This window comes from Pollachius pollachius (genome assembly GCF_949987615.1).
Source record: "Pollachius pollachius genome assembly, chromosome: 3".
In the NCBI taxonomy this organism is placed as follows: Eukaryota; Metazoa; Chordata; class Actinopteri; order Gadiformes; family Gadidae; genus Pollachius; species Pollachius pollachius.
The window spans coordinates 6,822,936-6,839,671 of record NC_136936.1 but is presented as its reverse complement, the minus strand read 5'-3'; the positions used below and the strand labels follow the sequence as shown (position 1 = coordinate 6,839,671).

The window sequence follows — 16,736 nt, the reverse complement described above, 5'->3', positions numbered from 1 at the left end:
GCAAAAAGGTACAGGGCTCTATTCCCATTGTCCACAGTATCCCTGTAGGCATCAAAGAGACAGATACCTAAGCCCTATCGACTCTTGAAAGACATTTAAGGATGGTGGTAGTGGGGTTGGTGGTGGTGGTGGAGGTGGTGGTGGAGGTGGTGGAGGTGGTGGTGGTGGTGGTGGAGGTGGTGGAGGTGGTGGTGGTGGTGGGGGTGGCGGTGTTGGGGGCGTTAGTGGTGGCGGTGTTGGTGGTGGTGGTTGTGGGGGTGGTGTTGGTGAGGGGCAACCCTCCCTCCATTGACCTAGGCTCCCCGCCACCTATCTGTCACCCCGGTGTATTTATCACGGTTGTTCCTGGCACCGCTCACCCTTTTCCAGCCGCTGTGGTTAAAAGCGAGTGGCATGACCTTTCTCTGGATCCCAGGGAGGGCATTCCTCATCGGTCCTCATCGCTTCAACATTTTTATGTGATTATCGTCGCATTACGGGAGGAAAGCACGGAGCCTCGATCATTGTTTTAAGGGTGCAACGGAAACATATTATTACAATCTGTGGAACCCTAGAGAGACTGTTGAAATGCAACCAGCGACAAAAACTGCAACGGCATGTTATTGGTATGCAGTGAGAGAAAACAGGCGCAACCAAATCAGCACGACCACATTCATATTCAAAACAACAGCGGGATGATGCAATCAATTGGCAGAGCACCCACAGGTTAGATCCCTGCCAGGTTAACACAGAGAACGACTGTGTACTTAAACTGAGAACATCGGGCATATCTAAACGTGGGCATCACCTCTGGGTTGGAACAGGGAGACGGGGCCTTGAGAATCGGGTGGGTGCACCTCCCTGAGCACTGCAGTGAGCTCACTAGCATCTGTATGTTCGGACTGTTAAAAGGCAGCCAGACTGTGGGAACACAGACCATGCTGTTGGATACTGACTTTAACTGCAGTTTGACCATGATATGTATATTCAGTGTGCCATGGCCAATCCCTCTGTATGCCTTTACGTACCAGCTTGACTACAAACTACAAAGAACTACAAAAACAACTGCAGTGAAAAAACACCACAGGCCATTTCTCAACGTTATCCTCAGCAGCTGAACCCATGTCTCGTAGTGATGTAAGCCTTTTGCAGTGATAGATCCCTGTGGGGGATTCACGGTTATGAGTTTCATTAGCAGGACGTTGACATACGAGGCCAACCTTTCACACAGGGTGAAGTGTGGGCAGTGGGCTGGTCCCCTGTGTGAAAGACTCTCAGACAGTAGGCCTGCTGCCCTGTTTCACACAAAGGTCTTCATCCATCCTGACCTGGAACTACAAGAGGGCTTACCCTGCCTTTCATCTTTCATGCACTAAGCAAGGGTTCATTACTTTACGGCTAGTCCGATACCAATGCTTTAAACAAGTCATTCATTGAGTCGATTGCAATAAGCTAGCAAAGCGCTACCAATGTGGCCTCCTACATCCATATGCTATCTCATCATAAGCATCTGAGCACACTGTCTTCCTGTTAACAAGCCTGCTTTTAAAGACACTAACTATAAGGTGCACAAACAGAATCGCTCCACTGTGAAGAAATTAAATCAGGATAAACAGGATGTTCAGGGCAATATTGACACAGCCATTGTCCCGTCATTGTGTGTCTGGTGTGTGTTCATTTTCTGCTGACTCACCAGTGGCTCTGCCATGATGATGCGTATCTTGCGCTCGGAGGCGATGGTGAAGTTGGCGAACAGGCTCTTGAGGACGAACTCGCCCGGCCTGCTCTCGGGGTCCACGCTGATGGGCGTCATGGCTGGGGGGCCCTTCTCTCCCAGGGGACTGCAGACCGGAGCGATGGGGGGCTTGGAGTATCCGTTCCCCACGGGCGACGCTGGAGCACAAAACAAACACACACACATCAACACACATTTTAGCTTAACAGGCTTGCTAGCGTTTGCTTGAGGACCCCCCCCCCCCCCCCCCCCCCCCCCTGTGGAAAGCAGAAGGTGAGCTAAGGCCATGAGCTAAGGAACATGGTTGTGTTTACTGTAACCCAAAGATCACCAAACAGGGGATGGGGAAAGGCTGCTGAAACCGTAGCCATTTCATTCCCAACATGGTGCTCATTCCTGGGGCAGTCTGTGCAGGGGGGCAATATCCTGCCTGCATGCCCTGACGTTGGTCTCCTCTCTCCTGTCGCTGGAGCAGTGCATGTGTGGAAAGTTAAAACATTGCGGTGGGCAGCTGGTGTTTTCATCTGGCAACTGAAGCTATTGCAGCTGACCTTCGAGGGAATCTGTGCAGCACGTGACCCAAGAGTGAGCCGGCGATACGTTGAATAACACATGCTGTCGGATCAGCGCTCAAAACCGAGCGCGCGCGGCAGGATTTGATCTTGGTGAACCTACAACGACGTTAGCAGAAATAAATAGTGGAGGACGGTCAACGCGTTTCTAATAAGCATTGTGACAAATGTTCACCTAGCATGAATCAATGCTATGGTTAGCTGCACTTCAACACTGTTAAATGCAGGATGAAACATAGAGGCTATTTTGACAGGCAAACAAGATTGATTACGCAATGAAAAGGGCCCCCCTTTCTCTAGTGTTCTTGTGTGGGTGTGTGGATGTGTGAGTGTGTGTGCGACAACAAGAAACCCTCAAACAGGAATGATTTACTGTCACATATCACAGCTTGTCGAATGTTATTGCCAAAACATGTAATTGTATACCAGAGAACATTTGTTGGCTGACAAAGCACCATTTCAACCATGCATTTCTATAATCATAAACATGTCATTAGAGTATTAGAGTTACAACACGTTGATGTAAATGCATTATTCATTATTATAAACATTTTAAAAGATGAAAAGGTATGCGCAATATTAATATAATCAGTATAATTTTAAATATCTGATGTGTTTTTAGACATTTGATATGCAATGATCAAACTATCTATCCAAATTATTATTACACATTAATGCACATCATCAGCAAAAATGATTTGTACTACTATAATATACTGTATGATGATCAAGTGATCATTGATTTTGTCAATTTCCAGCGATATAGCCCTACAACAGTGAACTATTCTACTCTGCTTAACTGATCATAACGTTCAGTGTTTTTTATATTTAGTATTGAAAAGTTGCAAGCATATAGATTTACTAGAAAATCCACATTAACAACAAGGTGAAGCACTTTCAATGATAGCACATTCATGAATGTGGTCATCACAGGAGCTGATGTACTTAGACATTAAGGAAGAAATTCTGAAAAGGGGGGCGAAAGTAAAGTGAATGAAACTTTAAAAAAAAGTCTAGTGACGCTGACTTCTGCTCCTTTAGGTAGGAAACACTGTAAACCATTCAACGGTCAATCCAAAGATCTTCCTCATCATTACATTACTGCTAATGGGATCATTCCTTTATCACCCCTAACACCTCCATATCATTACGTCTCGTTACAGCTCCAGAGACCACTCGGCTAACCCATGACACACAGTAGGAAGCTGTAAATTATCATCTTTAAACAACATTAGCAGCGTCATCAGCAATGCTCAAGGAAGCTTGGCTCTTAAATCTTAAAGCCGATCGAGATGATAACGCTGGAAGGACGAAGAAGTGTTTCATCATCTTTGAGGAAGTCATCTTTCTAGCAAGCCTCTGAACTGAAACCTGAGGAAGCCACACAGAAGTCATCCCTGGCTCAGGGGTCAGGTTTCAGGGATGTGACTACAGCACTAATGACCATAATAACAACAATGAACCCCAAAACAGGAAATATCATTTCAACTTTGCTGAAATGAAACGTTGACATAGGCAAGTCATGGAGTCACAGAAGAGAAATGAGACAAACTCAATGAGGCAAACCTGCAATTAGCCTATTAAACCCTTTAGGGCAGGCAGACAGAAACAGGAGACCCAAACACTAGAAAGAAAGATCATTCTAGAAACGTTTGGCGGGTCTTCTTTGACCCTATCCAACATGGATCAACCTGGACAGCACCAGGATCGGCCAGCATGTGTGTGTGTTCCACCTAGATACACACACACACAGACAGACATACACACAGACACACACACACACACACACACACACACACACACACACACACACACACACACACACACAGACAGACACACACACGCACACACACGCACACACACACACACACACACACACACACACACAGACACACACACACACCCCCCCACCAAACGTACCAAGCCAGGTCAGGCATGCAGCTGCCCCCAGGGTTTCAGACACCTACCCAGGCCCTTGATGAAACGGATAACGCTGGCCTTACTCCAGCACACGGCCATGCCATCCATGGCGGGGAAGGACGATAAGGGATCCAGGGTCACCTCCTGAGTCAGGACACTAAAACATCCTGCGCGCGTGTCCCTTCGGCGGGCCGTCCGCCTGTGCTGCTGCTGCTGCTGTGCAGCGGAGGGCAGCCCCGTGGGAGTGTGGCAGAGCAGCACTCGGAGTGGAAGGGGAGTGTGCGTCTGTCTGTCTTCTATTAGGGGCGGCGGTATACCTTGTGACCACCCAGTGCCTTCCAAACAGTGAAGGTCAGACGTGCATTTTTAGCCGCGGCTCAACTCGCCAGTGAGGTCTAACATGCTATGGTGGCATAGTTGTGGGGCTATATTTATCCTGCTGTACACTCTATACTAACAGATTCACTCCCCGTCCCCGCTCCAACCCAACCCAACACCAGCCCCACCCCCCCCTGTCTGTCTCTCTGGCCACGAGGCACAGACCAGCAGCGTGTAAACACCTCTTTCATAGCAGCGCTGCCACGGATTCCTTTATGGGAAAGTTTGTCTGCGCTACAACAGAGCTTTGCGAGACAAATGTACAACTTTTCAGGGAATAGAGAAACAGTAGCAAACTAATAGAGAATCAGCCTTCAACGGTTCAACTGATGTTTTTACTGGTAAGTCGGTGCAAGTGCAAAAATACTTATTAAAGATTAAAATACAAAATAGATACAGTGCATTCTCACGGTGAAGACTTGTGGACCGCCCATCGAGGCCATCTCAGCCTTCTGAACCTCAGGCTCCACATTGTATTTGAGGGAAAACATGGCATTTATAGAAAATAATACAAAGGGCATATTTAATAACAAGTCTGGAGAGTGGAGAGGCTGTGTGAATGGGGTCCTGTGTTGCTTGATTTCAGCCGAATAATAAAAGCCAAACAAACCAGACAATGCGCGTGGTAACGGAGCCGGCTGTGGCGCGGGGAGCAGCGGCCCCTGAGCAGAGCGCGGGTCATGTGACCGCGGAGACAAGGGGCCGGGCCCCTCTGTTTATCAGCCCATTACATCATCGTCACGCAGAATCTCCCCCGGTGCAGCCGAGATCCCCGCTGCACAATGCTGGTGGCATGACAAGTGGTTCTCACACACACACACACACACACACACACACACACACACACACACACACACACACACACACACATAGAAGTACACACAAACATATACATATACATATACACACACACACACACACACACACACACAAACATATACACATACACACACACACACAAATAGAAGCACACACAAACATATACCTATACATACTGTGTACACACACACACACACACATACATGCAAGCACACGCACACACACACACACACACACACAAGCACATGCACACAGACAGATGGACACACTAGTAACAGACATACACACACACAAACAAATGCAGACATTCAAATACACGCACACACACAAACACCCCCAGCCAACTGCTAGCAGCATGACAAGCGGTTGTCTTATACAAGCATACACACAAGCAGAGATTTACACACATGCACCCACATAAACACACAATCACTTGATCAAAAATGCTATTATCCTAATACCCTGAAATATGAGAAAACTCGTATTTCTGTTAAGCATTAACAAACAGAATGAGCGGTGTTACCAGGGTACAGTAAAGACCTCAGGGTTCACCAGGAAGTCAAACCACTCAGTATAACCAGCCGAATGAGCGGTGTTACCAGGTTACATTAATGACTTGAAGGCGTTCACCTGGAATTCAAACCACTCAGTATAGCCAGCAGAATGAGCTGTTTAACCAGGGTACATTAATGGCCTGAAGGTGTTCACCTTGCCGTGAAACCACTATAACCAGCAGAATGAGAGGTGTTACCAGGGTAAAGCAATGACCTCGAGGTGGTCAGCTGAACGTGGAGACCACTCCTCCATACCATGTGTTCTGAGGGCGGTGGATTGGCATCGGAGAGAAAAGTCACATGACATCACCTAAGGGTGGTGGCTAGCTCCTTTATTGGCATTGTCGGCAGGCCAGCCACGGAACAAATACACACTGTTTAGGATACTCGCTTGGTTTAGAAACTACTCCAAATGGACACGGCGATGCAGAAATAGCCATTTTTTCGGTAAACATCCGGAAAGAAGGAGAGACTCAAAAAGCAAACAAGTGAAAGTTATGTTGGAGTGGGTGGTTATTTAGACAGCAGGGACTATCTGCCAGGACATTCCCACGTCACCATAATGCTTCAATACAAACTAAGGATATAGTATATATAGTCAATGTTTCTCTGGCAGACATTGTCTATGTCTCCTCTCAAGCTTGGTTACGTCAAAACAATCCCATTTACACCTCTCTTTAACCCAGACCAGGAAGCAGGCAGCTGGTTTTACAGCTTCTGTTAACATTAATAATACAACCAGAGATTTGTTCAGTGCTACGTAATGAAAAGGAACATTTTGCCCATTCATCTTTAAGGCAACAGAAAGACATTTATTTATAGTTCCTGTTCACATGCCAAATGTTCCAACTTGGCAAAAGGACCCATTGTCCTGTGTATATACCTCGCCAGAGGTTTAAACACATATTTATGACTGAGCTCCTGGTTTTAGAGGGAAAGCCTGAACGGTTTAACAATGCTGTGCAAATGTATGATCTATGACATGGTGCTGGAAGAGATGATTGGAATAGGCTATAGCAGCAGCAGTGTTCGGGTGTAACTCTCCCAGTGAGCGAGGGTTCAGAGGGAAAAGAGAGAGTGGGGAGGGAGAAAGACCGGGAAATGAGAGCAGAGGGGGGAGATAATGAGAGAAAGGGAGGGGAGAGACAAAGAGGAAAAAGAGAGAGGGAGAGGGAGAAAAAAAGCTTGAGAGAGAGAGAGAGAGAGAGAGAGAGAGAGAACAGGGCAGAGAGGGGAGGAGAGAGAGTGGAGGTTAAGGAGGGGGGGGAAGAGGGAGAGAGAGAGAGAAAGTGAGAGGAAGAGAGGAAGAGAGGGAGGGAGAAAGAGGGAAAGTGAGAGGAGGAGAGGGAGGGAGACAAAGAGGGTGGAGTGGCAGTTATGGGGGGGGGGGGGGGGGGGGGGGTGACAGTGATGGAGAGAGAGGGGGGAGATTCCAGGCCCAATTTGTCAGAATGGGAGGAGTTGGAGAAACAACATCTTCATACGAATACATTATCACGTTTCCAGTTCCTGGCTGTGTGTGAACGGAAGAGACCAGAGACAGCGGGACATGGAGGGAGGGAGTGAGTAAGAGAGAGGGAGAGAGATGGAGTGAAAGAGAAGGGGTAGGGAGACATAGAGAGAGACGTAGACAGAGAGAGAGACAGAGAAGGATAGAGAGAAAAGAGAGCGAGAGAGAGCAAGCAAGAGAAAGGGACTTGGAGAGCGTGCGAGTTAGAGAGAGAGAGAGGAAGGGAAATAGAGGGAGAGAGAGAGAGAGAGGGTGATTACAGGCGGACGTGGAAAGCAGATTAAAGCGCGGGTCTCTAGCTAGTGCCCATCGGGCCTGGCTTTAGCCAGCTGACCCCCGGCTGCGATCCAGGGTACATCTGTTCCTTATGGGGGGATGCAGACATACCCTATCGAGATAAAAGGCTTGCACTGTAGCCATGAAGATTTAGATAGAGTAAAATGCCCTTTCGTTTCGGTTCATATTTGGCATACTTCATGGTGCTGCTGATGTAAAACAACAGCCAAGACTTGAACGTCATTGAAGGGAAACTAAATAAACCAAAACAGACTCCAAAAACAGAATGCCACATTGGTCCTAAAAATAGCCCTTGTTCGGGCCAATCACTAAAGTTCCCGTATGCTGCTTTTCTCACCAATACTTCCCTCTCCCTGTCCTGTGCTGTGATTGGCTGGATGGGGATCTTCCTCTGGGACAAGTGGTGGTGCTCGGGTTGAAAAAGTAAAGAGAAAACTAGATCTCAAGTGTCTCAGACAATGGCCGATCTGTGTGTCTGGTCAACACTCTTTTATTGGAAACATTAGGTCAGAGAATCCGGAGGGGGTATTTTTGTTTGTTGGACTATCAGACCGAGCAGAACAGCAACAGCAACTTGTTGATATAGCCCTGCATTGCTGCATTTCATGCGATCTCCTTTAATCAAGGACTGCAATAAAGAGGGACCTAAACTGAACTAACTGATCCAGACTGAACCAGACTGAAACTACACTGAACCTACACTGAACCTGACTGAATCTGACTGAACCTGACTGATCCAGACTGAACTTACAGTGAACCCGACTGAAACTACACTGAACCTAGAGTGAACCTGACTGAACCTACACTGAACCAGGCTGAAACTAGACTGAACCTAGACCGAACCTGACTGAACCTACACTGAACCAGGCTGAACATAGACTGAACCTAGACTGAACCTAGACTGAACCAGGCTGAAACTAGACTGAACCTAAGAAACCAAGCTACTTCTGTGAAACATCAAACAGAAAGGTTCTTGATTCAGCCATCCCTGAGTGAAGATCGTTTTTTCTGGATCTTTCTTATCTTGTGATTTATTGTATAACACGCTGCGTGACACGCCAGACAAACGCACACTGTTTGATTTCAAAATAAAACATATTTTAGAAACAGCTCCACTACGGGCAAGGGGAGTTGGGAGAGAAAAGGACCAAACAAACAAGAGACGATTGGGAATATAATAGACAGTAAGGGTTAGAAGGAATCTTGCATACAAATACGATGTTGGGATGTTTATACACTCCTCACTGCTCTGCAAAGGCAGGTTGGTCATCACTTTTATTTACAGTGGGGACATGTCCACACCAATATATGAAAAGGCAAAGTGTGTCCCCATCACTTTTTGGCTGATTGACATGCATTGGTGCTTTCAGTAGAGGTGAGATTGCCATTGTTCGAACGACACGGTGTTTCAACTGTGAATTAAGTGATGCGTGGGCCTATGGATGACTGCTACATGTGTGCGGTCGGTGTTGTATGTGCGTTTTGTCCATCTATGTCCGTATATGCCTTTTTTTTACTCGACGTAATCATCTACTTATACCGATCTCCCATCACATGTTGAACACCGTTTAAACTAAAGTTTTGTTTATCTGATGTCCCCCCCAGCACTTGTCAACACCAAGTGACTCCCTTCCTCGAGACCCATCACCGGCTACAGGCCATGCCCCCGGTGGTACAACAAAGTGTCTGTCCCTTTATATTTACCCTTTAAGTGACCCCTGCTGTGAGGGTTATACAACACCGTGGTACGGGAGACACGGCAGGCCCAGTCTGCCCTGTCACGGTATTGCTCTACATCAGCATCCGATGCCCAGCTCCGGGTGGTTAACCCCACCGGAGGGGCTAAATACAACAACACCCCCACCTGTGTTTCTTTCGCTATATATCTGACGTATATTCATAACATATCTGGGTTGTATACACCTCCGCATGTTTGAACACGTAACAGCACAGGACGTAGATGACCAGAGCGGGGGGGGGGGGACCATAAACCTGAGGCCCGGCAGATTGTGGGGACGCGATAGCACCAGCATGCGGTCGCTGCGTCGTGCGTACAGGACATGCTACCCCGCTGAAGATCCTCCTAATCCTATTAGAGTGACCCGGTGCACAGGAGTGGGTATTTAGTCCCCGGGGAGAGAGGGCCCGAGGGGCAGGAGGTCCATGAGGGGGTGTTAAACGGGTGAGTTCAAATTAAATGATTAAATGTGACCATAAGGCAACAGGCCCACCGTAAGATGGAGGCGGTTTGTTTTGTATTTAGTGAGAGCTGAAGCGCTGAGTTATGAGGCAGCGGTTAACACGGGCGACGAGGAGGATTCTAGAGACCGTTGTGCCTGCAGACCTGTGACGCACGTTGTTTGGTTTGGTTGTTCTAAATTAAATTATTCTAAATCATTAGGGGCAAAATTAACTGAATGCTGAGCGACTGAAATACGGGGACACCTTTATCCGAAAGGTAAACAAACCTACAGCAATCCATTCCAGGGTAACATTTTTGGTTAGGTTACCCAACACATATCTCAAATTCAAGCTTTTAGTTTCGCTCACTGGACAAGATGTCCACAAGAACCACCACCACCACCACCACAACAACAACAACAATAATAGCAACTGCAGCAGCCATCAAAATAACCAGCAAAGGAACTTCAACTTACTGCCACTCCATGATTTCAACAGAGATTTGATGCTGATTTCAAAGAATCCTGAATCCTGCTGGCTGGCCATGGCTACAGCTCCCTAGAGGTGGACTGTAGCGGACTGATGTGGACCGGTGTTGACCGGTGCAGTGTGGCTGCAGCCTCTCAGCCAAATGCCAGCAGCAGGTAGAACCGTCACTCGCTGTGACGCGCTCACTGCTGCTGTGACACCGGCGAGAGAATGAGAGCCGGACAGAGGGAGAGAGACACAGAGTCAGAGAGAGAGAGAGAGAGAGAGAGAGCAAGATAGCTACAGTGGTTCCACCCCCTCCTCCTCCTCCCACTGTTTTATGTCCTTGGCTGTCAGTCTATCTCTTCCCTCTCTCGCTATCGCTCTCTATCCCTCCATCTCCCCGCTCTCATGTCCTCCCCTCTTTCTCTCCCTACCACCCACCCTCTCCCTCCCTTCTCTCTCTTTCACTCCCTACCACACACCCTCTCTCTCCTTTCCTCTCTCTGGCCCTCCCTTTATTCCTCTAACGTTCCTCTCTCTCTATCCCTTCCTATCTCTCTCCCTCCCTTCCTCTCTCTCTCTCCCTCCCTCCCTCCCTCCCTCCCTCCCTCTCTCTCTCTCTCATTCCCTGTTCCCTCTAACCTATGTCCGTCCCTCCATCTCTCTAGCTCCCTCCTTCTCTATCTCTCTCCCTCCCTCCCTCCCTGCCTTCCTCTCTCTCCCTCCCTCCCTCCCTCCCTCCCTCCCACTCCCTCCCTCCCTCCCTCCCTCCCTCCCTCTAAAGCCGTGGCAGGCAGTGGGCAGTGGGCGGTAGCGTCGGTGGCAGCCCAGCGATCTAGCTTCCTTTAAATAACCGCGCGGAGGCAGCGAGCGCAGGATGCAATCCTCTTAGCGCAGCCCGGTTAATAATAGCTAACCTCTCTCTCTCACTCTCTAGTCTATCTCTCTCTCTCTCTCTCTCTCTCTCTCTACACTCTCCCTTTTTCTCTCTCTCTCTAACCTATCTCTTGATCTCTCTATACACTCTATCTCTTTCTAGCTGTCTCTCTCTCTCTCTCTCTCTCTCTCTCTACAATCTCGCTCTAATCTATCTCGCTCTCTTTCTTGCTCTCATTCTCTCTGTCTCCGTCCCTCCCTCTCTCTCTTGCTATCTCCCTGGCTATCAACGATATCTCAGTAGCCCCCCTGGGCTGCGATCCCCAAGATGGTGGGTCTACCCCTGGTCAGTGACCCAGGAGTTGGGAGTGAGCAGCAAAGACATAACAGAGAGCATCTGGTTTCCCTGGGGGAGTGAATATGGGGGGGGGGGGGGGGGGGGGATGGCCGAGCCAATGAGGATTAAAGAGATTTCCTTGAGTTTACTGTTTTAATGCGGGGGTCCAGCAGAGACTTGAGGCAAGGCATGGCGCCTTAAGGCTCTCTTACTTTTGGGGTCGACGTCGCCTGAGCATATCAGTGTGTAAATCATTAAAACCGAGGTTGGCTGTGCTTTTTCCTTGGTAGGTCGCTCTCAGTAAACATGAAATGAGGTCAAATGGGAATTTATCGAATAGCGATGGTGGGAAAATACATGAATGATTCGCACTTTATAAATCCGTTTGCCTCTTTTCAGCTTGTTTGTATGTAAACATATTGTAAACCATAAGCGTAGGCTCTCCCATTTAGCCAGGGCAGGATTATTCTACTTAATTGCTAGATTAATCCAAACATGAATCAACATCTTTAGCGTATCCATGGCATATCTATATTTTATCACTACGGGATTTAAAAGTCCATATTGCAATATTCCTTTCTCCACTGCCATGTTGTGCTTTTATTCTAATCCTATATCAGAAATGCCGCCTACACATCACGTTATAAATACGGGACCCCTGTTATGTAACACCATTCACACATAACCCATTTGCCTTTCAGGGCCAAAGCAGGGCCAGCCGCACGCTCTTATTTTGAAGCGCATGTGTTCATCTTGAATGGGGATAATGGGGATCATAATTAATCTGTAATAAATCATGGAGAGAGGTTATGCTCTTGGATGTGTCACATGAATGTAAGACAAGGTAACATAGAAATTATGATCAGTTGAACAGTCAATGAACTTGTCAATCTTGTCAATCATTGAAAGGTTTTTCCTTGGATTTGACTTACATCCAAACAAATACAATGTATTATATAAGATAAAACAACACAACATTAAATATGCTACACTGCCAGTTTCGTCAGTCAACCCATCCAATCATCATCCAACCATTCATCTTACTATTTAGGGACGATGACACAGCATAAAAAACACAAAATGTGCAGACAATACAATGTATCATCCAGCCTTAGTCCTCTTTATCGTGAAGGGGATGCATTAAAGTTCTGGCCACAGAACCATTAAGGTGAATGTGATAGTCGTTCTCAGCTGGTCAGGGTAAAGGATCTATACTAGACCTGTGATTCAGCATGATATGATATGCTTTAGTACGGGGAAACTCGTTCTATTTTTACTCCTCGACGTTTGATGTTACATTGAATTGCTTTGAGCAGATTAATCTTCGGCGAGAGAGAGGCAGTTGGCTGAATGCTATGCATAGTGTCTTGTCCAAATGTCAAGACAGCAAAAAAGACACTTACTATGAGGTATTGTATTAAAACGGCACACATAAAAGCCTTTCATTAGCATATCTCATGCACTGCTGCCTCATACCGTTAGCTTTAATCTATGTTGGCTGGACCATTGACAGACCTGTTCAGGGGCAGGAGATTATGCAATTCCCTCGTTGGCTAATTTCAGAGACTTTGAAACAAGGCTGCTTAGCAGGAAATGGTTTAGGTTGAGCAGGGTGGAGGGGGGACCCACACACACACACACACACACCCCCACCCCCCCCCACACACACACACACACACACACACACACGACTGCCACCAACTTCCTCTGCATCTGGGGTACGATGCATGCCAAGACCTCAAGTCACAGTTTTGTCGCGATTTGACAGAAATCTGTTGCAAAAATTAGGAAGTTTACACTTTTCATGGTATCAAGTCCTCGTTTAGCTGTGAAGTGATTCCACTCAGTCTAAACTATACTGTATACACACACACAAATGTAAAAAGACCGAAAATTTTGATAGTTAAAGATATTCAGGTCTTCATTCAAAGTGTCTATTTTCGAGTCTAGTTGCTAGAATATCCTTCACAGCCAAAAGTACAGCGAGTTTCTTTACTTAATCAACAGGCTGTGCTGGCAGACTTTTAATAACTTCAGCTATGTACAGGGAGGATATTAACAGATATGTATTCATTTCTCAACAGACGTGTTCACTGTGGACATAAGAGAGAGCATTTTTTTCCCTCCTTTTTTTTTTCACAGTATTCTCATTAAAATGCCACGCTGACCCAACTTGAGAGAGAGGGATTATGGGATATTTTGACAGCCTGGCTCTAAGTTTGGGTATCGTTAGGAAAAATCAGACCTGCTGTCACCCCTGAGAGACTTTAAGACAGTGTTTGGGATATAACAACAGATCTGGACATCCTTCTACTTATCAAGGGCCCAAGTCCACCTGGCCATTGAGATGTAAGGTACTTCCACGATCACTAAGTACAGTCCTGAAGGATCAATACATATTTTCAATACTCAGCAGATGCTTTTATCTAAAGCTTTTATCCAGATCTTTCAGATACATGTCATTAAAGTTTAGGCACCGTGCTCAAGGAGGCCTACAGGTAGACTGTGGATTTTGGGAATCGAACCCAACCATCCTCACACCCTTCAACCTATTTCTTCAACATTACCTTACTTCACATCACAGAGGAGAGAACGTCTCATTCAGCCTGTCATACCATGCAATCCCCAAGCCTTTTTACAATCAACAACGCGTACGATTGTTTACAGGATAGAGGGTAAAGACCGGAGTGTGTGTGTGTGTGTGTGTGTGTGTGTGTGTGTGTGGGGGGGGGGGGGGGGGGGGGTCAAAGGTAAATCAAAAGGTACTGAGAACGTCCTACTGGCACCGTGGGCTTCCAGTGTACGAGGGGCTCAGTCTCATCCAGAACTTATTAAAATCATTTCTCAAGCTCAGTCGAAGGTGAGGAATGTGAATCACGTCTGTCCGGTTCTTAAGCCATCTGCTCAGACCCTCCTCTCCCCTCTCATCCTCCCTCTCTCTCCCGCTCCTTCCCTCCCTCACCCTACCTCTCTCCCTCTTCTCTACTCACTAGCAAATAAACATTCAGATTTTGTTTTGAATATAAAAAATAGTTTGCCGGTGTTGCTTTCGAAATATTCGCGTGTTCAGTTTTGAAGGGCTTATCTAGTCCTGTCTGACGATTATGTTACTGTTGGGGATTTTGGCTCTTAAAACAATTATGATGAGTCATTAGGCCAACGGTCATTACAGTTGGCTTGATTAGAATACGTTTGAACATGATTAGAATATTATTCAAATACCATTTGTGTATATTCAAGAGATAACTTCTTATGTAATGTACCGTTTAAGAATAGAAGAAATCCCATTAATAAGAAGTCCCCAGATTCCTGTTTAAGGTGAGAGATTCGACAAAGTGATGTCAGCAGCTAAAGAACTTCGCACATGATCTGTCGTCTGCTACAAGGGAACTCCTCAACCAACAATTCAAAAATGTAACAAATAATATTAAAATTTACTATTTATAAAAGGAAAAGGCTCCTGCACCTACTTTCAAGGATAGTGGGTCTCTTCCTCGGCCGTATCTTTCTAAACTTCCCCCTGAAGTCCCCCCCGCTGGGGAGTCTGTCCAGAGGCACCAGCTCGTCCAGCTTCTCAGAGCGTTCCCGCTCGCCCGTACCCCCGTCCCGCGCAACACCGGCTGCAGAGGACATGCTGGATGGCAGGGAGCCCACGGGGAGTCCGGTCATTCTGCCAGGGACTTCATCTACAACCTGCAGCCAGCGCCGGCTCTCTGGAAGTCTATCACGCACTTCTTCTGCTTGTCTTCTGCTGCTGCCTTTCCCCAGCCTATGGGTCCTCCTTCTGGGTTGAGTAGTGAGGTCCCCTGTAGTGGAGGTGCTGCCCCGGGGCCAGCTATCTTACGGTCTCGCGCTAATGTGTTTTAACCCTTGCACTTGTCAGGGTAGTGGAGCGAGTTATACTGTAACACTCATGAATGGGGCAGGTGTAGAGTTACTGAGGAGCCCCTCCTCTTTCACACAAACCAAAGAAAACAGCTAAGGGCAAAGAAGGAGAAGGCGAGAGGTAAAGAGAGAGAAATGCAATGAAGATTCTGTTACGTGTACAGACAATATATGGGAAAAGAGGCAGGAGAGAGAGAAAGGAAGGAGGACAGAGGCAAGAAGAAGGGAAGAGAGGGAATGAGGCAGACAGACAGACAGACAGACAGACAGACAGACAGACAGACAGACAGACAAACAAAGGCAACAGCACCCTGTGGAATGATGTCTTTGAAATAATACACTTGCAATTCACTTTGTTTACGAGATTTGGTGTAAAATACATATTTTAGTCTCATTAATATAAACTTTCTGTACAAATATTGCCATCAACAATCCAATGAATTTACTCAATTGAGTGAAAAGAAAAAACTATTATACTAGCTTTTGTTTTTCTTTTTCCTTTACATGCATTGTAGAACATTTGTTTTTACTACTTCCTGAAATTCAGATATAAATAATGCTAAAAATGATTGGTCATTGTGAAAATGGTAGCTTGCAAAAGTAGTACCAAAGCACATTTTATTTTTTTAATATTAAATGAATGAGCCGCACCTAGCATGAACAGGTTTTTCCTTGCCTGACCCACATTAGCAATACAAACAGCCAGTGTGCATATAGAGGTGTTGAATGTTTCATAAAGATCCCAGCAGGCATTATCAAGCAGCACCATCATGTTCTATCCCTCTATTCAATGGGTCACAACAGACTAAGATCAGTTGTATGGAAGTCATTTTCACTATTTACCAATGAAAGAGTTAATCCCAGAACACAATAGACAATATTTATGTTCCAGCCCGACTGAACATAGGCTACATTCATCCGTGTTTCCAAACCAAACAAATGCTGATCAGCGTTGGCCAGTCCATTAAGAAAACACAGTAGTTTCACTATTCAACCCTGTGTCAGAGAAAGTGTCAGAGAGAGGTAACCTGAATAGAGATGTTTTGATGGAAATTGGAGAAGCAGTTTGTTTAACAATAAACATGGCAAGGTTACAGGTGTCTGTTTGTGTCTAAACTACGCGTTCATCCTACTAGAGAGCTCTCTCTAAACACATTTATAGGTCAGAATTTGTTACAGTTCTACACGTTTATTTGACGTCAACTCTAGTTTTTGCACGCCT

The 16,736-nt window shown here is 46.4% G+C and overlaps 1 protein-coding gene across 5 annotated transcripts in view; it reads right to left on the bottom strand.

Moving 5' to 3' along the window:
* frya (furry homolog a) overlaps positions 1–15,486 on the bottom strand; it is a 69,212-nt gene extending 53,726 nt beyond the window's left edge. For 2 of the 5 annotated variants that reach the window (XM_079731547.1, XM_079731551.1), the window contains exons 1-2: positions 15,100–15,486; positions 1,673–1,872 (exon numbers count right to left, since the gene is read on the bottom strand). In XM_079731547.1, the coding sequence (XP_079587673.1) occupies positions 1,673–1,872; positions 15,100–15,298 (399 nt within the window). In that variant the 5' untranslated portion in view covers positions 15,299–15,486. Of the gene's footprint in view, positions 1–1,672; positions 1,873–4,206; positions 4,380–10,421; positions 10,580–15,099 lie in introns of those variants that run through there. The other 3 variants (XM_079731548.1, XM_079731549.1, XM_079731550.1) reach the window with 3 other exon arrangements.
* Between the last annotated feature and the right edge of the window lie 1,250 nt (positions 15,487–16,736).